The sequence below is a fragment of the Arachis hypogaea genome, chromosome 9, assembly GCF_003086295.3.
Source record: "Arachis hypogaea cultivar Tifrunner chromosome 9, arahy.Tifrunner.gnm2.J5K5, whole genome shotgun sequence".
Taxonomy (NCBI): domain Eukaryota; kingdom Viridiplantae; phylum Streptophyta; class Magnoliopsida; order Fabales; family Fabaceae; genus Arachis; species Arachis hypogaea.
Genome location: NC_092044.1, coordinates 102,065,509 through 102,089,784, shown reverse-complemented (window position 1 = coordinate 102,089,784; position 24,276 = coordinate 102,065,509). Strand labels below are relative to the sequence as shown.

The window sequence follows — 24,276 nt, the reverse complement described above, 5'->3', positions numbered from 1 at the left end:
AATTATTAAATATGTGCCATATACGTCCCTGCTCCAGGTTTAGCCGGTTAACTGAACACACTCTCTCCTATGTGGAGGTGATGAGTGTGACGTGTCAGGTTAAAGGCTTTCAGGACACGTTGGTCCCTGTACACGTGGTCAAAACGACGTCGTTTAAGGCCTTATCAAAACGACGTCATTTTTAATTGGACAGATTAGTCCCCAAGCTTTATGATAAGAATGTGTGAAAACGCAGCGTTTGAACAGGGACCTTGGATAAAAACGCATGTCCCTCTCCCTTGGCTCTGTTAAATGACTTGAAACCCCAAACACTTATCCAAATTTTACAAGGCAACCCTTCATCTTCCTCAACTCCGTTAACATTGACTGTAGTCTGTAACAGTCGTTTGACGAGGCTAACGACGACTGTGTGGTGGCGGTGGACTGTGGTGCATATCGCCATTGTTGGAGGTAAGTCTTCAAATTTCTTTTCTGAATTAATTCAGAGGCGAAGATTCATGTATGATGAACATGCATGTCATGTGTAGGGTAGATTAAAGATATTATTTTGCTAGTGTTGGTTAAGTCAAAGTTCTAAATTGATTTAGTCTGTGACGTTTCATAGTAACATTATCGATGTCGGTGTTAAAAAATTGAATTCTGTTTTAATGTTCTTGTAATTGCTTCGTTGCTTGTTTAAGTTGTGATAGATTTTTATTTTGTTAGTTTAGATGAGTGAAGACGTGATACCCGTATTTCACCACAGTGGAAGCTTTGTGAGAGACAACAAGGGAGTACTTGTGTACATCAATGGAGAAGTCAAGAAGTTTCCCCCAATGGACATTGATCTGATATGTTTCTTTGACCTGAAGAAACTTTTTTTGGACTTGGGTTACCATGACTATAAGGCAATGTTTTGGTATGATCCGAGTGCTACTGACCTGGAGTCTGGTCTTCACCCAGTTCATGGAGACAAAGAAATCAGAGATCTTCAAAAGAATAAAATGCTAAATGAGAACACTAATGAATTCTATATCTACTTTGACCATCCAATCATGGAAGATATAGAATTCATTGATGATGATGGTGTTAGTGTTGAGGAAGTGGAAGTGCAAGAGGCTAGTCTTGAGGATGATGGTGTTGACAATGAGTAAGATGTTGAGAGTTCAGATAGTGATGATGGGTATGAGTCAACAGAAGATGCAATATACAAGCCCCCACCTTCAGGAGATGGTTTTTCAGATTCAAGTTCAGAGGAAGAGTTAGTTGGAGCTGGTAAGAAAGGAAAGAATAATGGGAAGAAGTCCCATCAACAGAAGATGCAATATACAAGTCCCCATCTTCAGGAGATGGTTTTTCGGATTCAAGTTCAGAGGAAGAGTTAGTTGGAGTTGGTAAGAAAGGAAAGAATAATGGGAAGAAGAAATTCAAAGTTAATAAGCCTGTTAATGGGCCAGTTGGCAAGGGCAATGGCAAGCCAAAAAGGGCAGCCATTGGAAGAGAAAAGGTAGCTGGAGCATCTCTTTAGAGAAAGAGTCATGGTGGGCCTGGCAGGCCCAGTAAGAATGATTATGGGCCTGCTGAAAAAGAAAAAGTAGATAATGGGCCTTCTAGTGGCAACAAAAATAAAACTACACCTGCTAGTGCCAATGAGGGACCATTGAAGTCCAAAAAACCTGCTACATTTGATGAAGAACTTGGTGTGGAGTTGTTACCTGAGTCAGACATTGAATTTGAGTATGAGTCTGAACAATTTTTGACCCCGGAAGACTCAAGTGATGATGGAGGAAATGGGTTTGATTGGCCTCAATTTAATCCGAGTGCAGAATTTGGGGAGGTCCAATTTCAGCTGAACATGGAGTTTGAGTCACTTGAACAATTTAAGCAGGCTCTGAAGGACTTTACCATATCAGAGGGTAGAAGGATATTTTACATGAAGAATGATAAGAAAAGGGTTAGAGCTGCTTGTATACATGGAAGCTTCATGCCTGGAAAAGAAGTGCAAAAAGTCAAGGCAAAGGCAAGAAAAGCAGCTAAGGAAAAGGCAAAGGTACAGGCTGCTAAAGAAGCTAATGAAAGCGAGAAAGCTAAAAGGGTGGTGGAAACGAATGAGGCTTTTCCTGAAGGTGATAAAAACAATGAGGGACATACTACCAATGAGGTAGAAGCACAAGCTAATGCAGCAGAAAATGCAAAATGTGGAAATGAAGGTAAGAAAATTGGTGAAACAGAGAAGCATGACTGTCCCTGGCTTATATACTGCGCAAAGAACTCACGATCAGGTGGATACCAAATAAAGACCTACAATCACACTCACACTTGTGGAAGAGAGTTTGGTAGCAATATGACAGATCAACATTGGGTAGCAAGGAAACTAGAAAAGAGATTGTTGAGTCAGCCACGGTTGACACATGCAGAGGCATGGGATCACATGAAGGTTGATTACAATGTGATACTCAGTGATAAAATGCTGTATAGAGGACCTCGGATGGCCAGGGAAAAGTATGTTGGTAACGAGAAGGCGCAATATGGGAAGTTGCGTGACTATCTAAACGAGATACACTGGTATGAGGTTATTTTATTTCAAAGACTAACATTATGTTAATTCTTGTTTGATAAAAGTAACTTGCTGTGATATGAAAAAACATTAGAATATTGTTAGTGATCTTAGTGAATTATGGTGTAATTCTGGTTTACACAGGAGCAATGAAGGTTCATCTGCACTATTGGCAGTGGAGCCTATACCTCAATCTCCTCCTTTATTTGATAAGTTGTATATTTGCTTAAATGCCTGTAAAAGGGGGTTCAAGGCTGGATGTCGCCCTTTGATAGGTTTAGATGGATGCTTCCTGAAGGGTTTTTATGGGGGACAATTATTGTCAGCTGTAGCACAAGATGCGAACAATCATTTTTATGTGATTGCGTATGCAGTAGTTGACAATGAGACGAAGGCAAGTTGGAAATGGTTTCTGCAGTTGTTACAAGATGATCTTAGGCAATGCACTGCCGATGATTGGAACTTCATTAGTGATCAACAGAAGGTATCCCTGAACTAGCCTTAGTGTATGTTATGTTAACTAACTAAATGCATTGTATCCTTCATGGTTTAATGACTGTTAACTATGTTTTTTGTTACCATAACAAGCATGTTAATGCATATTGTTTTCTGGTCTGTCTGAACTGTAATGCAGGGTCTTCTACCAGCACTGAAGGAGGTCATGCCTAACGCCCATCACAGAAACTGCGTTAGGCACATCTGGAAGAATTTCACAAACAAATACAAGGATACACAGCTTAAGAATGTGGTGTGGGCTTGTGCCAAAAGCTCAACCGTTGCAAAGTTTAATGATAATATGCAAAGGTTGAAGAGAATGAATGAGGACACGTGGGCTTACCTTGCAAAATTGGATCCAGGATGCTGGACTAAGTCAAAATTCAGCCACTACCCTAAACTGGACAATATCACCAATAACATGACAGAGGTGTGGAATGCCAAAATAGTACACTATAGGGGAAAACCTATACTCACAATGCTAGAGGAGCTCAGATGTTACATTATGCGAAGGATGGCACAACACAAAAAGGCCCTAAGCATGTACACTGGGGTAGTTGCTCCTGTACAACAAAAAAGGATGGAAACAATTATGAAGGACACCAAGCACTGGACTGCTCAATAGACTGGTGCTAGACAGGTATTTGAGGTGCAAATGCACATGAAGAAGTTGGGGGTGCACTTAGGTAATAGCACATGTACATGTAACATGTGGCAACTTACAGGTATAACACTCCAAGTTATGCATTTTTAGTTATTATTCTTACAAACTGTATATCTAATTGTTTTTTATAATCACTTATAGGAATTCCATGTGTGCATGCCATGGCTGCTATTGCTAAGAGGGGAGACAGAGCAGACACATATGTGCACAAGTGGCTGAAGATGGATGCCTTCAGAGCAACATATGGTCATTCCATTAGCCCTGTCAACAGTGAAGAGTATTGGGAGAAGTCTGGAGAAATAAGCTCAATCCCTCCCAAGATTAAGAGGCCAATAGGGCATCCAGTAAAGAGAAGGAAACGAGATCCAGTAGAAGACGGAGCAGAGGGTAATAAGGCAAAAAGGACCTTCCGAGTCACATGCGGAAAATGTGGAGAGACCGGCCACAATGCTAAGACCTGCAAGGGAGCTCCTAAGGCTGGAACTAATCCTAAAGGAAAGGTCAAAGAAAAATCCAAGGAAAAGTCAACTGCAACACAAGAAGAGGTTCAGGTTTCTCAATCGGCACCAATAACTGAGGTATACATGAATAATACTTACATTCTTCTGCTAAATGTGTTACATTGTGCAGCATGATATGTGTGATAACATGCTTAGGATTCAGGTTTTTGACATGAAATAGTTGTTGTGTTATAGAGACCAACTTGACATATAAATTAGTATTTAGGGACCTATTTGACTTATAGTAGCATTTTTAAAGGACCTATTTGACTTATAAAATACATCGTCAAGGGTTTAATTGTCCTAATAAATTTGCTTACTTATGAGGTTACCCAGCCTGAGGCACCAACAAATCATACTTTACCAGACATAGGAATGAATGTGAATGCTGCAACTGTAAGTATGCTTCATAATATGTTTCACTATTAATTCCTAAACATTACTTACTAATATCTTATTTTAGAATACTCATAATTTTTTACAATTCAATAAGGGAATACAAAATCAGCCTCAGCAGCCTAGTAGACGTCCAAAGCAGACAATAATTAGGCCCAAGAGACAGGAAAGTGTGAGTGTTGAGACAATGGCAGCTGCAAGTAGTGGCACAACCTCCAGAATATTCAAATTCATTCCAACGCCCGGACTGAACCAATCTAAGAAGAAATGATGCTTTGGAAGAAACTTATTCTGAAATGGACCTGCTAGTGTTTACTCTTGTTATTTTGAAGAAAATTGACATGCATTTGTAATACTTTTGAGCACCACTTTACCTCAGTATGTATAAGGAAATAGACCTTCTTTATTTTACTAACATTTTGAAACAATTTATGTACATCCTTTATGTTGATGCTACCTGATGTTAACATTCTGATGCATGTTATTTGAATAGTCTGGTTTGGATTATATACTATTTTTGGTTTAATCCACTTTGCCAATTTACTTTGCATACTTTGAATTCGATATAGACTAGCTTCAAGTTAGCTTCATTATCAACTTCTAATATTCATTTAACTAAAATGAGCCATTCAAATACAATATTTTTTTCAACAAAGATACAATGGCAATTGCTTAAATAACCACCACATAAATACAAAACATAATCACAACTACAAGTGCACCTATTATTACACTACTAAACAAGCTTAGAACACTGTCCTTCTTGAGTTTCGAACTATCTTCATTCCTCTTTATTAACATCTCCTCCAATTGTTTCACTCTCTCCTCCAAGCAATAATCCAAACCTGCAACAAATTCTTCACCCACGCATGTCTCCACAGAGGCCAATCTACCCCTTTCAACTACATCATCCACCAAATACCCAAAGATCTCATCAAACCATACAAAAAAATCACAATATCCTTGCTTTTCCTGCAATCAGAATAACAGAACATAAATCATCACATTATCAAAACTACAGCACCACAAAAATTCACCACTCTAAAGTACCTTGAATTGAGGACAGCCAAAGAATAGCCTATTCGGGTTTTCTGCTGTGCGAGACCTGGATATTATGGCATATGTCCTGCACTTACACTTCGGATGTTCTCCTCTTCTAAGTCGCCCCCTTCAGACGCCAGTCGAACCGATGTCAACACTGAAGACATCATCCATAGTTCTCCGACCGCGTCTCCGACTTGCAACTGACGTGCTGCTTCCACTCGCCATCATCTTCTTTGAAGCCAAAAACTCTCTCTCACATACTAACATACATGGGTTGGAAGCACAGGGGGTAAAAAGTGAAGACCTAATTTCATGCTCATCCCCTTTATAACAGCGATGTCAGGTCCCTGTTCAAACGCTGCGTTTTCACACATTCTTATCATAAAGCTTGGGGACTAATCTGTCCAATTAAAAATGACGTCGTTTTGATAAGGCCTTAAACGACGTCGTTTTGATCACGTGTACAGGGACCAACGTGTCCTGAAAGCCTTTAACCTGACACGTCACACTCATCACCTCCACGTAGGAGAGAGAGTGTTCAGTTAACCGGCTAAACCTGGAGCAGAGACGTATATGGCACATATTTAATAATTTTGGGGACTGGGGACTTAGTTAATTTTTCTGGGGGACAAATCTGTCGTACGGCCAATTCTTTGGGGACCTATTTAGGGTATTACTCATAATAATATTTTTATCATATTTTTTGCCCCGAATGAGTATTCATAGTTAAAAAGAGCGACACATTTTTAAATAGCCACAATTTTTGGTCAGTTAACCACGACTTTTTGAACTGTGGAGATCTTTTAGTAGTCACGGTGTAAACATCATTACCTATCTATCTTAAAACTGTGGCTAAATGATATTAATCAAAATAAAAAGAATAATTTTACCACATTTCATCTGTGGTCAATTTGGATAGACCAGTTTCTCAGCTACTATTTTTTCCATAATTAATGTTGTTAAGATTATTTAGCCATGTTATATCTTAGGCTAATCCAAATTATTTTATCATATTTTTTGTGACTAATTTGAAATGACCACAGTAAAAGCTGTGGTTAATTATAAAAAATAAATTAAAAATATAAAATAAAATATCATAATAAAGATACTTCTTAGCACATAATTACATCGATCAAGATTAAAAATGATAGTTCCATTCCTATAAGTAGTGTTCATAGTAATAAAAATATGAAATTAAATAATATAGTGTCAAAAGTAAATATCCTGAACTAAATGTGTTTAAGGTTAACAACAAATTAAATAAAACTATTACAAAACTAGGTATCTAAGATACATCATTATTATATCTTGAACATCTTTATTAGAGTATCTGTAATATCATTTAAATATATAAGATTGTATTATCTTTTAATTTAAGAAAACAATTGCCTCAACTTACATCTAAAACTAATAATTTAATATAATTAAAAGATGCAAATCCAATATTTTTAGCAATGTCTGAACAATAATTGTTGAAAGTTGAACGTATCACCAACTTATAAAATGTGTGCATAACAATGAAAAGGCTTCTTACCACAAAGAATGTACCAATATTCGGTGCCATGTTTTCAGCAGCTCTAAGTATAGCTTGATAATTGTTTGCAAAATTTTTAACTAGGAAAGACCTGCAGCAATACTGACGTGTAAATTGTTTGTCTGATTTGGGTATAAAGGCGAAAGACTAATCGAACCGTCTAATAGCTGATTCCCTCTAAGGTTTACACCCAAGCAAGCGTGCCCAGCTTAAGAGTTTCGGACGCAACTTGCGTTCAAAGACTTGATGGTTCACGGAATTCTGCAATTCACACTAAGTATCGCATTTCGTTACGTTCTTTATCAATGCAAGAGCCGAGATATTCGTTGCTGAGAGTCGTTCTTAACTTTTGTGGTCACTCGTCGCTCCGATCGGATGCCGTCTCCGGAACCGACGGAAAACAGTAGGGGACCTAGCCCCCCAGAGGCACGTGCCATTGGCGATACCCCAAGGCAGACAAGTCCTGTGGGACGCCTTGAAGTGCTACACAAACTAAAATATGATGAAAAAGGCATCTCATAAATCATAGATCTTCAAATGAATTCAACTAGAGTTAACATATACTTTTTAGTTTTGATATTAAATTGATAGGATTTATTTGTGTGAACTTTTAAAAAAAAAAAATCTTTTTTCGAGTTATCTTTTAAAAGATCTTATGAAAAATCAAAAGTAATTTTATGTTTGAGTATCTCATGCAAAAAGATCTTTTTATCTATAAATTATGGGTTTGTTTGGGTGAACTTCTAAGAAAATATCTTTTTTCCAGTTATATTTTTTAAAAGATTTTATATAAAAGTAATTTTATATTTGGATATCTCATGCAAAAAAATCTTTTTATTTATCAATTATATTTGGATATAACAATATAAAAGTATGTTTTTTGTTTATTTATTACATGAGGAAAAAAGATCTTTTGAAAAAGATGTAAATTATAACTTCTCAAAAAATATATTTTTTCTAGTGCTTTTACTTTTACTACTAGAAGTTTGACAAACACGCTAAAAAATAAAAAAAAGATATTTTTTTATCAAGATAATGGTGTCCAAACAAGTACTATGTTTGGGTATAATAATATAAAAGTACTTTTTTGTTTATTTATTATATAAAAAATATCTTTTTTAAGGAAAAATTTTTTAAAAAATGATATAAATTACAGCGTCTCAAAAAGATATTTTTTTTTATTTTTCTAGTATTTTTACTTTTACTACTAAAAATTTGTCAAACACGTTAAAAAATTAAAAAAAATTTATCAAAATAATAGCGCCCAAACAAGCACATAATGATATTTTTTTAGATTGTGAGCTACTAGAATATTAATTTTAAATGTGGAATCGTTTAATTTGGAGTGCAATAACTGGACTCTCCGATTTCTGTTTCAAAAAGATTAAAAATTTTGAGGTACTAAAATCAGACCTTTTAATTTTGATTTTTCCAACCGTTTTACAAAGATTAAAAATTACAATGTTGGAGTATATCCCTTGTCTCATTTTCATAAAAAAAATTAGCAGTTAAAATTATAATTATTAAAATCGGATTAGACTGGCTAATTCGACCGAAAAATCGGTGAATCGGATTCTATACCAGTCCAGTTCGATACTTGAACCGAACAAGGTAGAGAATCAGTGCGAATCGGTCAATTCGTTGAGATAATCCGACCGTTTTGGAAGTTAAATTTTTTTCAAAATTTTTGGGGTGGTTTCAAAATGCCATTCACAGCCACTACGCCATCATACTTCTTGTTAATTTATTTGTAAATTATAATATATATATATATATATATATATATATATATATTTCATCAAATAATTTATTTTTATTTAATTTATTTTAATTTTAGTTATAAATTCATTTACTTTTAAATTAATTATATTTTTATTTAACAATAATTATAAACTCACTTATTTTTTAATAAATACTTGTAGTATATAATAGTATAATAGATATAAATTAATTAATAAATTATTAAAATTTGAAAATAATAGTTATTTTAATATAAAAATAAAATAAAATATTTATGATTGAGTAAAATTAATAAAATATTTATTATTTCTGTTTTATATTATTTTAAAATAGTTAGATATTCTTAAAATATTAGTAAAAAGGTATATTTTAAATTTTAATTTTAAATTTTTTATTATTTTTTATTTTTTATTTATATAAGACCAAATTAAAATTAAAAAAAAAGGTTAAATTAACCGATTCAACCAATAACCTATCAATTGAATCAGTAATCTAATAACCCAATACCCTGAACGACCATCAGCGGTTCGATTCTGACATTAAAATGCACACATTAATGAAAGCCACTAAAACGAGGAATACACATAATAACTTGCCTGCTGTACATCAAGGATTCAAGGTGAAGGCCCCGAGCCCAAACATACGTTGTTATTAACGCACGACTAATTCCGGCACAAAATTCGTGTCATGAATTTACTTGTCGTCTCTAGTATTTCAAGAGGGAGAGTGGCATAAATCAAGACAACCTACACACTCAAAACTAAATGATTCAATGATTGCAAAATACTTCATGATACACAAAGGCTTTGAAAACTTGTATTTTGATTTGCAAAAAATGATATTAGACAACCCTGTCATATTTTTCTCCTCATTGACAAACTTTATAAGGTGCACGGAGACACCAACCCAATAAATTTAATCCCCAAACAGATGCATACGCAAACAGGCACAAAATAGAGGGTCATATTATTGTTGAAGCTTCAAGCTGTTTATATCCTGATTATTGGGGAAACTAGTTAGTTATAGTTAGAAATAGTTAGTTATGAGAGTTGCTAGAGAATCTGTTATTCTGTATAACTCTCTCTCTGGTCTAAAGCTACTATATATATGTGATTGTACAAGTACTCAGGATTTTAAGTTGGATAATAAGTAATACACACTTCAGTTTTCTTTACAAGTTAGTAAGTTACCTTCTCTGTTGTTCTTGCAACTCTTATATGGTATCTAGAGCTATTGATCCTGTCTGGCCCTCAACATGGAAATTTCATTATCTGATTCCGATTCCACCACCAAGAAAACCTTTTCTCCAATCGCAGACAAACTCAACAGCAACAACTACTTTACTTGGAAACATCTTGCTCTTCTTACAATTCAAAGCTTGGAATTGGAGGATCATCTTGATCCTTTGAAAACCCCACCCCAGTTTGTTACTGATGAAACGACCAAAATTAGTTCTGAATCTAAAAAATACAAGAAGTGGTGTCTTCAAGATCTCACTCTCAATACGTGGCTTGTAGCTTCAATGAGTGACTCTTTCCAAAGATGGTAAGGTTTATCTTGCTAGACATGTGCAGTTTCATGAGAATTCTTTTCCCTATCATTTTTTGTTTTCAAATTCTAACAACGCAGGTTCCACATCCCTCACCCACACTCCTGATCATAGCAAATTTGAAATTACAATTTCTAATCCATCAACACCACCACAACCTCTTATATCTGATCCCCTTTCACCACCTATTGTTCCTAAAATCTCTCCCACCAATATTTCATCATCTATCTCTACTTCATCTCTTCCCAACCTACCACAAATCACAGCAACTACTCCCTTACCTTTAACTTCTACATCCCCAGTTCCTTTCAGTGGACATGAAATCTGCCCACCACTACTGCCCTCCGCTAATACTCATTCCATGACTACCAGGTCCAAGTCTGGAATCTCAAAACCAAAGGCCTTAATTGCTTTATATCCCTGACCTCATTAATGACACTCCAAGAATTGTGGATCAAGCATTGCAGTGTGCACATTGAAAAAGAGCTATGGACAGTGAGCTTGAGGCTTTAACTCGATGTAATACCTAGACATTAATTGCACCCGTACCTAATTCTACAATAATACTAAGGAGAAAAAAAAACAGCCAGAATTAATGAATGCTAAATAAAGCAAGTTCTCCGACTGATTTTGGCTAAATTTTTTTTGTTACCAAACATTTCCGTTCTACAATTATTGGCAACAAATGGATGTTCACCATCAAAAGAAATCAAAATGGAGACATTATTCGATATAAAGCGAGGCTGGTTGGTAAGGGATTTCATCAACATGAAGGGATTGATGAGCAGATGTATAGCCCAGTTGTGCGCCCCACCACAGTTAGAACAGTTTTGTCCATTGCCATCTGTCTTGGTTGGACATTGAGACAGTTCGACTTTGATAACGCCTTCCTCAATGACAAGCTTGATGAAACTGGCTACATGTTACAACCACAAGGGTATTCTCAGAACAGCTCTCTTGTTTGTAAGTTGAATAGAGACATCTATGGTCTAAAACAAGCTCCGAGAGCTTGGTTTCAGACACTAAGTGCTTCTCTACAACGCTTTGGTTTTCACAATACCAAATCTGATATTTCCCTGTTTGTCAAGAAATCTTCATCTTCAATTATATATATGTTAGTCTATGTTGACGATATCATTGTCACAGGTAGTAATGCTCAAGAAATTGATACATTAGTCACTCAATTGCATGCTGTATTTTCTTTGAAAGATCTGGGGAAATTCAATTTTTTTCTTGGCCTTGAAGCAACATACTTGGAGAATGGGAGTCTTGTAGTCACTCAAACAAAATATGCTATGGATTTACTTCGCAAATCTGGCATGGATGGTTCAAATCCGATGCCAACTCCAATGATTTCTCAAGCTAAACTCTCTGTCTTTGATGCAGAATTCTTTGATGATCCCAAGGCTTATTGTTCATGTTGGTGCGCTACAATATTTAACTCTAACCCGACCTGACCTGGCTTTTGCTGTTAACAGGGTGGCACAATTCATGCACCATCCATCCTTAAAACACTGGAAATTCGTGAAGCGCATCTTTTGCTATTTAAAAGGTATGGTTGATCATGGTCTCTTGTTCACTAAATCAACTAATTTTCGTCTCATATCCTTTGCAGATGCTGACTGGGGTGGCGATATGGACTATCGGAAGAGCATTACAGGCTTCTGTGTTTACCTTGGAGAAGCAACAAGCAAAGTAAAGTGAGTAGAAACAGTACAAAAGCAGAATATCGTTCCATGTGTGCTGCTCAAATTGAAATCATGTCTCTTCAGCAGCTCTTAGCAGAACTCTTTATACCTCAGACTATTCCCCCCACCATTTATTGCGACAACCAGTCTTATACTTCACTCTCGCTGCAAGCACTTGGAACTCTACCTCCACTTTAATTTCTTCGTGATCTCGTTAACGAAAAGTAACTATACGTCATGCATATTCCATTATATGACCAAATTGCAGACCTTCTCACAAAACCTCTGTCGTTTACCCTCCTTGATAGGTTTCGCAACAAACTGAGGATACGTGCCAAATCGTACCTCAGTTTGAGGGGGGTATTAGGGAAATTAGTTAGTTATAGTTAGAAATAGTTAGTTATGAGAGTTGCTAGAGAATCTATTATTCTGTATAACTCTCTCTCAGGAGTCTAAAGCTACTATATATATATGTGATTGTACAAGTACTCAGGATTTTAAGTTGGATAATAAGTAATAGTGTAATACACACTTCAGTTTTCTTTACACGTTACCTTCTTTGTTTTCCATTCACAAACCTTTCACTGCATAAACCAATTTCTTGTTCATTCTCTATTGTTCTTACAACTCTTATACTGGTAAATCATTGAAACTATTTTGTCTAGCAATATTATTGGCTTGGCTTGCTTCATTGTCCTCATGTACACACATGAAGTCGATAGAAAAAAAGAAAAAACTAACAAAACATTTCACCACTAAGTGAGGCTTGTTGAATGGGTCAAATATACCATTGTGCCACTAACTAAACATATATTTTTTTCCATTTGATATTAATAAATCATTTAACGTTATGGGTACAATCATCATTGTATTTAGATTCAACCAAAAAAGTCATACCGACTTAACAACAAGAAAGGAATAGTGATATAGTATATATAAAATTCAAACTGAAAATTCCATTCCAAACAAATACCTAAATAGCTCTGGTGGCAGATACCTATACACGTCATAAATTTGATCCTTAAATCCTCTGCTTAACGTCTCGCGCCCAATTCATCGTATCATCATCAAATTCAAAACAACAAAAGAACACAAATATCAGTCAGTCCAACACAACAACAAACACGAAACTCAGCACAGATCAGAAAAGCACAATTTGGTGTCTAATTTCGGCCACGTTAAATTGAATTTGTCACTCCTATCAATACGTGGCTAAATTTTCGTGGCAAACTTCCGTTTCTGTGGTAGTGTCAACATAACATTGACATTAGCATAGATGTTCATTGTTCAACTTGCCCACAATTATTCCCTTATTAGACACTACTGAGAAACGCACCATCTAATAATTATGCCAAAGCAACTTGCATTCAAATCTCCATTCCAAATCATCATTCGCCATAATCATCAACCACACTTCCAGGTTCCAGCATGGACCCTCGCATACTGGCCAGTCATTACATGGTCCAACTCAGCCGCACCCCCATCACCCAGATACTAGCACGTGCCGTCCACGCTCACATTCTTACCTCTGGCTTTAGGCCATCCACTTTCATCCTCAACCGTCTCATTGATGTGTATTGCAAGTCTTCAAATATTTGTTATGCCCGCCAACTGTTTGATGAAATTCCCAAACCAGATATTGCTGCTAGAACCACTCTCGTTGCGGCGTACTCTTCTATGGGTAACATAAGGCTTGCTAAGGAGGTGTTTTATGCCACCCCTTTGAGAATTAGAGATACAGTTAGTTATAATTCTATGATAACTGCTTATTCACGTAATCGTGATGGGCATTCTGCTGTTAGGCTCTACAAAGAAATGAGGGTGGAGGGGTTTGTGCCAGATCCATTTACTTTTGCAAGTGTGCTAAGTGCACTTTCGTTGATAGCGGATGAGGAGAGACACTGCCAGCAGCTGCATTGTGAGGTGATTAAGTGGGGAGTGGGGTGTGTGGTGTCGGTATGCAATGCTTTGATGAGTGCGTATGTGAATTGTGCGAGTTCACCATTGGTGTTGTCTTCATCGGTGATGGCTGCTTCTAGGACGTTGTTTGACGAGATGGAAGAGAGGGATGAATTGTCATGGACCACTATTGTTGCTGGGTATGTAAGGAATGGTGATCTTTGTGCGGGGCGCAAGCTTCTCGATGGGATGACTGAAAAGATAGTTGTTGTTTGGAATGCCATGATATCTGGTTATGTGCATCATGGGCTTTATGATGAAGCATTTGAGTTGTTCAGGAAAATGCAATCCATGGGCATTAAGTTGGACGAGTATGCTTACACTAGTATAATTAGTGCTACTTCTAATGCTGGATTGTTCAGGTTAGGAAGACAGGTGCATGCTTACATTCTCAGAACAGAGTTACAACCTTCAGAACATTTTATTTTGTCGGTAAATAATGCCCTAATTACGTTCTACACTAAACATGGTAAATTGGTTGAGGCAAAGGAAATTTTTAACAAGATGCCCATAAGAGATCTAATTTCTTGGAATTCAATTTTGTCTGCCTGTGTGAATGCTCGGCACATTGAGGAAGCTAACTCCATTTTCAAGGAGATGCCAGAGAGGAGTCCCCTGGCATGGACAGTGATGATATCGGGCTTAGCACAAAATGGTTTTGGAGAAGAAGGTTTGAAGTTATTCAACCAGATGAAGTTAGAGGGACTGGAGCCATGTGATTATGCATATGCAGGAGCAATTACGTCGTGTGCTGTTCTTGGATCATTAGACAATGGACAGCAACTGCATTCTCAGCTACTCCGTTTGGGACATGACTCAAGCCTCTCTGCCAGCAATGCATTGATTACAATGTATGCAAGATGTGGTCTTGTTGAATCTGCCTATGATGTGTTCCTCACAATGCCTTATGTAGATTCAGTATCTTGGAATGCCATGATTGCAGCTCTTGCACAACATGGAAGGGGTGTCGAAGCCATTCAACTTTATGAACAGATGTTGAAGGAAGAAATATTACCTGATAGGATAACTTTTCTCACAATTCTTTCTGCTTGTAGCCATGCAGGTTTGGTCAAAGAGGGGCGTCATTATTTTGATACAATGTGTACTTCTTATGGTATAACCCCAGGAGAGGATCATTATGCTCGTTTGATTGATTTATTATGTCGTGCCGGTATGTTCTTAGAAGCAAAGAGTGTAACTGAATCAATGCCTTTTGAGCCCGGTGCACCTATTTGGGAGGCTCTTCTTGCTGGTTGCCGGATTCACGGGAATATTGATTTAGGAATTCAAGTTGCTGAGCAACTCTTTGAGCTAATGCCACAGCATGATGGAACCTACATAATCCTGTCCAATATGTATGCCACTTTAGGTCAGTGGGATGAAGTGGCCAGGGTGAGGAAATTAATGAAAGAACGAGGGGTGAAGAAGGAACCTGGTTGTAGTTGGATCGAGGTTGAAAACATGGTCCATGTCTTTTTGGTTGATGATGCTGTTCATCCTGAGGTACTATCAGTGTACAGATATCTAGAGCAACTCGTAATTGAAATGAGGAAGTTGGGCTATGTTCCTGATACGAAGTTTGTATTACACGATATGGAATCTGAACATAAAGAATATGCCTTGTCTACTCATAGTGAAAAACTTGCTGTTGTTTATGGAATTATGAAAATTTCTCCAGGAGCTCCGATTCGTGTTTTCAAAAACTTGAGGATATGCGGGGATTGCCATAATGCATTCAAGTTTATATCCAGAGTAGTCAAGCGAGAGATAGTAGTGAGAGATAGGAAGAGGTTTCACCATTTTAAAAACGGTGAATGTTCTTGTGGCGACTACTGGTAACAAAAGGTTCTCTTGTTTGGTTCTCATCAATGATTGCTTTAATCTCAACACTGGTCAAACAGATGAATATATAAGTGGAGCATCTGTTATCAGGAATTCAAATTTGAGATTGAAAGTAGTCCCCAAAATGATCTTGATCATGGTAATATGAAGTCTTTTTGGCCTCTAAATATATGCATAAACTTTTGTTACAATTTCAGTACTCCATGATGCTTTCCTGCCACTAGTGTTTACAGGACATGCAAAAGTCATTATAAAATTTTCATGTATAAACACTTTCAAAATCTACCAAAGAATTTTGTTGTGTATTTGTGTGACAGTGAGCATCTGACATTGCTTAAGATATGTCATATCATGTGACATTCTCTTATTGGCCTATACTCATTCGTTGGATTTGGTGCTAAAACCAGCATTTGTTCTTCTTAGACAATTGGATTAGATTCAAATATATATATACCTTATAATAACCTTAAAATAAGGGAAGTCTTTATTGAGCAGTGAAAAGATGAAGGCTATTGCAGAAGGCTCCACGTTATTGCTTAGCACATCTTTGCTTTTAGTGGTCTCAGGTTTATATATCTCTTTCCCTCTCTTTCAGTGCCATCTATATTGTTCACCATATAACTAACATATCTATGAAACAAATGTGGGGTTTGGTATCAATTCCTTGCCATATGATTACTTTGCTACTACTGAGGCAAGAACACATACATAAGAATCATATACTAACATAATGGAAACTAGAAAACTAGATTGTTTTTCCTAAGCCGCTAAGTATTTGTATATGTGTACGATTTGCTTCTGAGGTTCAAGAATACATGATAATTTAAAAATATAATTAAACTAGTCAAATACTCAAACCATTTATGTGGTAGTTTCTATAAACCATTGATACATAAACTTTCATGTGTTTCCAATGCCTTGATGAAGCAGTGTGTGGCAGAAACACCAAGAGCACAGTATGGTGGAGGCATTATAATAAATCCAGCATTTGATCACAGCATAGATGGTTGGACAGTATTTGGAAATGGTGCTATCGTGGAACGAATATCAAATGCAGGCAATAGATTCATTGTTTCACGCAACAGGACTCAACCATCAGATAGTTTCTCCCAGAAGGTCCAACTTAAGAAAGGAGTGCTATACAGCTTTATTGGTAACTTATACTTTGAACTTTGAAGACAGCATTCTCATACATACAATCTATGTTCTAGACTTGTTACTTTCTCTAATATCATGAGTTCTGTTTCAACCAGAAATTTGTGACATTATTTCCATATTCAGCTTGGTTTCAGCTCAGTGAAGTAAGTGACACTGTGTCAGTTATATTTAAAAGAATGCAACCGAGCTGATTCAAGGAGGCTACACAATAACAAAGCATGGATGCTGGACTCTGCTAAAAGGTGGCATAGTTGCCAACTACTCAAGCCCTGCTGAGATTATTTTTGAGTTGAAGTGAAATAACCTGCATGTTTCCCAGCTTTAAGAACAAGGGGGGAAATAAATAGTCAAATGCTCAAATGGTTCTGGTTTTCTTGTATTTAGATATCTTTCAAATTTTGTGAAGTGAAATTGATTCAACCATGCAGACCAAGAACTCAAAGGTGGAAATATGGGCTGATAGTGTTTCCTTGCAACCATTCACCAAAGAGCAATGGAGATCACAATATCACATCAAGATGAAAGCATTGAGAGGGTAAGTAAGTGCATACCCTTTTAAGTTTTTAGTTAAAAATGTGCATACCAAGCATGAAAGTTTATGCTTCTGTTCTACTTCCATTAAGACTGAGTGTTTGAATTAAACTTGTAGGTTCGCAAGATCAAGGTGAGGTTCCAAATAACACATAAAAATGAAATAGCATTGGAAGGAGCAAGCGTCTCCATCAAACAAAGCAAGTCTGATTTCCCATTTGAATGTGGAATGAACTTCCATATCCTCTCAAGCAGCAATTACCAGAACTGGTTTGCGTCGAGATTCAAATATACAACTTTCACTAATGCCATGAAGTGGTATAGCACAGAGGAAATTCAAGGCCAAGAGAACGACACCATAGCGGACGCCATGATCGATTTCACCAAAGAGAATGGCATTAGTGTCAGAGGCCATAACATTTTCTAGGACAATGAAAACACGCAGCCTAAATGGGTCAAGTCCTTCTCTCCTGATGAGTTTAAGGGAAGCAGCAGAAAAAAGAATAAATTCTGTGGTTTCAAGGTCTGAAGGTGAACTCATTGCACGGGATGTGGTGAATGAGAATCTCCACTTCAGCTTCTTTGAGGAAAACCTTGGTGGAAATGCTTCTGCAGAGTATTTTTCTAAAACTTACCAGCTTGATCCAAAACCATTATTGTTCATGAATGAGTACAACACCATTGAATATAGTGGTGATACGGCTGCTAGCCCAGCTAATTATATTGCGAAAATGGCGAAGATTCGGTCATTTCAAGAAATGAAGGAATATCAGCAGCAATAGGGCTGCAAGGCCATTTCACTGCTGGCCCGCCAAATCTTGCTTACACGAGAGCTGCCTTGATGCTTTTGATACTACTTCACTTCCAATATGACTCACAGAAGTGAGCGTGGATTCAGATCCAAATCAGGTATTTCCTAAACTCCGACAATGTTTAAGATATGAAAACATATGCTAATTTGATCAGTGTCGTCCTTAGAATACGATAGAGACGATCTCTTAGAATTTTAGAATAGAGTTGTACTATTTTAATTAACTATAGCTTATGACTTAATGATAAGACACCAAATTTTATTCTCATTCTTGATTTTTGGATGGGAAGCGGGCAGAGAACTTGGAAGAAATTCTAAGATTAGGATACTCTCATCCTTCTATTGAAGGGATCATCATTTTTGCCGGTCCGGCAATAGCTGGTTTCAAGGACATGGCTCTCACTGATGAGAATTTTCAGAACATTCCAGCCAGTGACATTGTGGACAAGCTCATCAGTGAGTGGCTAACTGAGCATCAGAAAGCCATAGCAGACAGCACTGGATTTGTACATTTTTCACTGCATCATGGAGATTATGTAACTGTAACACATCCTCTTGGTCACTCCTCAAAACACTAAATCTAAGTGTAAGGAAAGATTCTACACAACAAACCATCCATGTCAAATTGCACTCATAAGAGATATATCAAACATGTACAACGTTGAAAGATCCTGATAAAATGTTTTATGATATTATTTTTGTTGATTTCAATAGTCATGCAAACAAGAATGATCAAAGGCGGCCCCCTCCCTCTAATATTATGAAACAAGTAGTGAATATATTTGAATATACTTATTTTAACTTTTAAGTTCAAATTGTAAAAATAAAAAAAATAAATAAATAAAAATATGATTTCTTTCCTTAAAGTATACTGCTTTGTACTTTGAAGCCTAGCACATTTTCACTTCCCTAACACTAAGCTCTGCTCTGTTTTACTGGTGTGTTCTGCAATGCAGGCTTAAATGACGAGTTTCGAGATATTCTTTGATATTTAGATTTGTCTTATATGGCTCTTTCCATAGGGACAAAAGATGATAATAGTAATACTATAAACCATTTTATTATGATCTTTCAACTTTGTACATGTTTGATAACTTCTAGGAATGCATTTTGACATGAATCTTTTGTTGGATGACTCTTTAGTTAAATTTAGATAGTGTGTTTTGGAGGAGTGGCTAAGATGATGTGTTATAGTTACATTGTAATCTCAGCAAACGATAGACTTCTGATTCAAAATTAATAACAAATATTAATTCAACATGAATAATTAACATCTTATAAAGTGCTGTCACTATTAGCATAATCTAAGTATCAGTGATCACTATTATGGGACTTTTCAGAAAATATATTATACAAGATCAAATTAAAAAAAATGGGAGTGGTCTTAGGCTTCTGATGATTATTTTACAGAAGCCAATAAGTAGAATCAGATTGCATAAGATGATTCCTCAACAGTCACAACAGTGTAACCAAAAGATGGATGAGAGAGCCTTAATTTCAATAGATCCTGTGAATTGGATGGTTCAAACTAAAATTTTACCTTTTTTTGTCCAAAAGTGCAAAATACTTATGTTTTGTCCAACAATCAAAGTCATTGTTACTCAAGTTTCTCTTGATTTTCTGTTTAAGCTTTTCTTTTGCGTGCTTGTTAAGGGTGGTGTAGCAATAATCCATTCTTCGATATGCCAGTTGTCTGGCGCTAATCCTAATCCTCTCTGCTAATGGAGTGGTAAGCGGCAAGTTGGAAACAGAGAACGCATTGCTAAAGGTCTAAGCAGCACACAAAGCCATTCGGAAATGGGAATTAACAAAATTTGGTGTCTATGTTCTTGTTCTTAGCTAGTATGCAAGTGAAAGATGAGGTCAATGATCAACATATAGCCTCTTTATTATGAAGTCTGCTGAACTATCTGATTGAAGTTTGATTCTCTATACCAATGAGTTTTTTGCACTTCCCCAATGGATTGGCGAAGACTTTGAATTGCTTGAACCAGTGATCTACTTCACCCATGAACTTGGTATGTCAAGGCTATGAGATATCTGCAGTCCAAATATAACAATGATTTCCACCGTGATCATGAACATATACACCACATGTTGCCGCGGCGGAGTCTGTGACCGTACGATTGGCATCGATTTTCATCCATGGTTGAGAAGGAGGAAACCAAGCTATATGTATCAGGTTAACTTAAGTTTTAAGCATTATCTAAATTCATTCTTGACATTCTCATTTAGTTTAAGAAAAAGGATAATAGATATAATATTCCCCAGCTGGTTAACGAATTTTCACTATTAATGACCAGAATAATTACAATCACAGTTAATTTCTCCTAATTGAGTCAACTGAACTGATTGTGTAATTCTAGCCATTTTTTTTTTAACAAGAAAAATTCTTAAGCTAAGCTACATGTATGTATATTAGTATATTACAGAAAGAAGCGAATACATCATGTTATATTAAATTCACATCTCCACTGGAAATTCATGTTCATATTCAAGATTTACTCTTTTTTTGGGTGACCAATATTATTTTTCCATATATAGCACCTTTCGTTCAAACAAGAGTTGGTGAAACTTTAGAACACCTGCAAATCCTTTTTCAGATTCACTAGGTGGAACTTGCTCGGTCAAATCCTTATTCAAATCCTTTTTTCAGATTCACTTTTTGCTTTTGTTGACTTTTGGCCGATGCTTGATTCGGATTTGTTTTTGGCATTGTCCATTGCGCCCTGCTTTTGGTGAAGATGATTTCCAAGTTTGCTTTGAGAACCCACATTCTTAGTAAGGTTAGTACTGCTATGTACTTGAAATTGTTAAAAGCATGAATTTTGTTTTTCTGTGAAACACTTCTGTCAAAGGTATGCTTCTCTATGGTGTCTGACGTCAGAACCAACCTGGGATTGTAAAATCATTTCTCTGGGGGAGTTTGTATGCATCTATTTGTAAAACGAACATATAGATCTACTTTTTTTTTGGACCATTTTGTGTTGCTGGATCCATGTTTACAAGTTTCAATTTTGTAAAATTGTCATGTTTGTTGTTTTTATGTTTTCTTTATAATTTTCAAATTGCAGTAGTATTTATCATATACTAAATTGAAAACTACTACGACTGTTTATTTATCTTACATGTGCTACTTCATTTTAGGTTTGTTAAGGTGGAGTTATCGAAAGAGAAATTATTGGAAAATAATAAGCAGATTTACTGATTATTGGTTTATAATATTTCGCTTGCCCATTTTTCACGTGAACTGATTATTTATTATTTGATCTCATTTCATTCCTTCCCATTTGCTGAAGGTGTATTTTTTGTAAATATTTGTGTTGTTCCTGCGTGTTTCAGGATAAACGATTTCAGAATTGACTGGAAAATGCCAGAGATTGGGCAATTAGCCGAAGTAGATTTTGGGGGACTCCTCTCCCTTTATGGATTAGTGATGGAGGCAACCAGTTTGTGACAACTTTGCTTGATTCCTTAGTGTTCAAAGACTAATAATAGATCATTTGTTGAAACAGAACCATGCAGAAAGTTGATAGCTAACATATCTTTGAATTTATTGATTGATGGATTTCTATGCCATAATTAAATTGAACAGTGTACATAACCTAAATTGATTTCTAAAATTTCAGTATATTATGTTTTAAAATTTCATTTTGTTCATAAGGCGATCCTTATCCTTTAGTTGTTCTTAATGCTATAATTGTTGTCGAATTTAGATGATAAGGTTGACAAAATAATCATTTTAGTTTTTTTTTTTTTTTAAAGTAAGCCAAAATTTATATTTAAGCATGTCTACTTGATGAGGAAAACCAAAATGTTGATTCAGGTAGGATTTGCAAGAAGGGCACTGAAAGATCCAAATGTGAGGATGGCTCATAGTTAGGCCTTAGCTTTTCCTTTTCAGTTATGTTAGTAGTTGGTAGCGTTAGGGATATAGATGCTATGGTTTAGATTTATGTATATTTTAGCTTTCCTTTTATCCTATCGCCAATAATTTTCAGTTTCTTCAACTATTTGGCATTTATTCAAGTCATGGTTGTAAACTTTATGTATATTTTAGCTTTATGTATTTGCTAACAAGGCATTCTTTCATATATAAATAAAACAGTTGGATGAAGAACAAACCGTTTAGAAAGAGTTCAAAGCTAAAAGACAAGGAATCTTTTATTTGATAATTCTCAAATAGTATATATCTCAATAGCATCACATGAAGCTTCTCATAGCATCTTTTATTTCCAGAACCGTGCTTCCTTTCTCATGAAGCTTCTCAAGCATCACAATCATATGATGATATTAAACTTTTTTTTTTTTTTTCAAACTAGCATTATTACAAATTGTTTACATTTTTAGTGGGTACTTTTCTATACTTCTTTTAATATTTTCAGATATTTGCCTGCATAAATTAAAACTGAATTAATATCTTTGGTTATTTTAGCCTTCAACTGATATGAAGATTCAGGTTGAGTATATCCATGCATACTCCAGTTTTTTCTATGTTTATTTACTCTTACCTGTGCTTTTTATTAACCTGTGCATACGTTGACTATGAATAAGACTATGGTTTATGTCTCTGCTGCTGATTCTGATGAAAAGTAATGTTGTTGTTTGATTTGAAAATTTATCTATGAAATCTTATCGACATTGACAACAATGAATTTGGTTATGATACTTGAATACAATAAAATCAAAATCAATTTTTATTCTTAATATTTCAAACACTATTGTGGTTCACTTGAGATTGATTTTCGAAGCAATTGAACTGTTCCGTCCCAGATTGAGTAGACTTTATGCCTTGGCTGCATGAGGGTATTGTCTGATAGGCTTGATAAGGAGGTTGAAAATGTTAACAGGGACATTGAAGCATATGAGGCCTGTCTTAAACATTTGGAGGGGGAAGCTAGAGATGATTTTAGTGAGGCTGACTTTCTCAAGGAGAAATTGAAGGTGCTCACCAGGTTTACTATATCTATTGTGTTCATTGTCTGTGGTTCAACTCTATAAGTGCTAAGGAGGTTCCATTTTTTCGTTAATCAGGAAAATTGGAATCGAGCAGCACAAATCTAAAAGCTGAATGGTTGAATTTGCTTTGATTTAATGACTCAATGTTGCTGCATCTAGATTCGGATACTATGAATTAGACTTTGTGGTACTCTTTTGTTTATTGGAGAGAATGAATTTAGGGAGGGTTTGGTTTTCTTCTGAATGGAGCTGAAATGATTTCCTTGATTTGAGTAATTAATAATAATAATTAAGTTCTACTGCCTGTGCAACCTGTAACTGAAAACAACGCCAATCTGAAGACATGCTTCTTTCATGTTCTCTTCAAGGTTGGTTTATCTGATTATGATCTCTTTGCATATCTTCCTATGAGCCATATTTATTTCTTAAATTAATCAATAATACTTTATTAAAAAAAATATTTCGGCAGGCTGCAGCATTGCCACTTTACATACTCTCGGCGATAACTTTGTCATCATTTTTGTGATGACTATCCTTCTTGGTGCCCTTAAAAAAAATTATTTCAGCAGGCTCCAGCATTAGCATCTTAGCAAAAAATTAATTGGATATAAGAAAAATAGTCAGCAATCTCTTCTCCAAAATCACAGGTATGTTATTGTCTATTTTCTTAATTATATCTTTATTATATGACTTGGTGATTTATATAACTAAATTGCTAATGTAAAGATTTAATAGAAAATCTTTATGATTAATAGTTATTTAGACAATATGTTATCAATAATTCAATTTTCACTTTTTCTCTGTTCATTGTTGTGATTGGAGAAATTGATGTTGTGTGTGTTTGAATTTGAGAATTGCTTCTTTTTTTTT

General features: G+C 35.8%; 2 protein-coding genes, 1 long non-coding RNA gene and 1 other non-coding gene across 8 annotated transcripts; 3 read left to right on the top strand and 1 right to left on the bottom strand.

The window, feature by feature from the left end:
• Nucleotides 1-7,353: 7,353 nt before the first annotated feature.
• LOC112713936 (5.8S ribosomal RNA) lies at nt 7,354-7,507 on the bottom strand. Its single transcript, XR_003158895.1, has one exon. It is a non-coding gene; the product is annotated as a 5.8S ribosomal RNA (ribosomal RNA).
• Nucleotides 7,508-10,044: 2,537 nt separating this feature from the next.
• LOC140175351 (uncharacterized) lies at nt 10,045-12,699 on the top strand. The gene is made up of 2 exons (XR_011865982.1): nt 10,045-10,454; nt 11,165-12,699. It is a non-coding gene; the product is annotated as an uncharacterized lncRNA (long non-coding RNA).
• Nucleotides 12,700-13,115: 416 nt separating this feature from the next.
• On the top strand, nt 13,116-22,093 carry LOC140172823 (pentatricopeptide repeat-containing protein At1g25360-like). Of its 5 annotated transcripts, none has more exons than XM_025763986.3 (7): nt 13,116-16,086; nt 16,878-17,100; nt 17,229-17,640; nt 17,755-18,545; nt 20,137-20,629; nt 21,104-21,233; nt 21,790-22,093. In XM_025763986.3, the coding sequence occupies exon 1, from the start codon at nt 13,575-13,577 to the stop codon at nt 15,942-15,944; it is 2,370 nt and encodes a 789-aa protein (XP_025619771.1). In that variant the 5' UTR covers nt 13,116-13,574; the 3' UTR covers nt 15,945-16,086; nt 16,878-17,100; nt 17,229-17,640; nt 17,755-18,545; nt 20,137-20,629; nt 21,104-21,233; nt 21,790-22,093. The 5 variants fall into 5 exon arrangements, with proteins under 5 accessions (XP_025619771.1, XP_025619766.1, XP_025619770.1 ...); XM_025763981.3 differs by having other exon boundaries at nt 20,101-20,629; XM_025763985.3 differs by having other exon boundaries at nt 20,101-20,629; nt 21,051-21,233.
• Nucleotides 17,599-18,063, top strand: LOC140175184 (endo-1,4-beta-xylanase 5-like). The gene is made up of 2 exons (XM_072202122.1): nt 17,599-17,640; nt 17,755-18,063. Exons 1-2 carry the CDS (start codon nt 17,599-17,601, stop codon nt 18,061-18,063), a joined length of 351 nt encoding a protein of 116 aa, XP_072058223.1.
• Nucleotides 22,094-24,276: the final 2,183 nt, after the last annotated feature.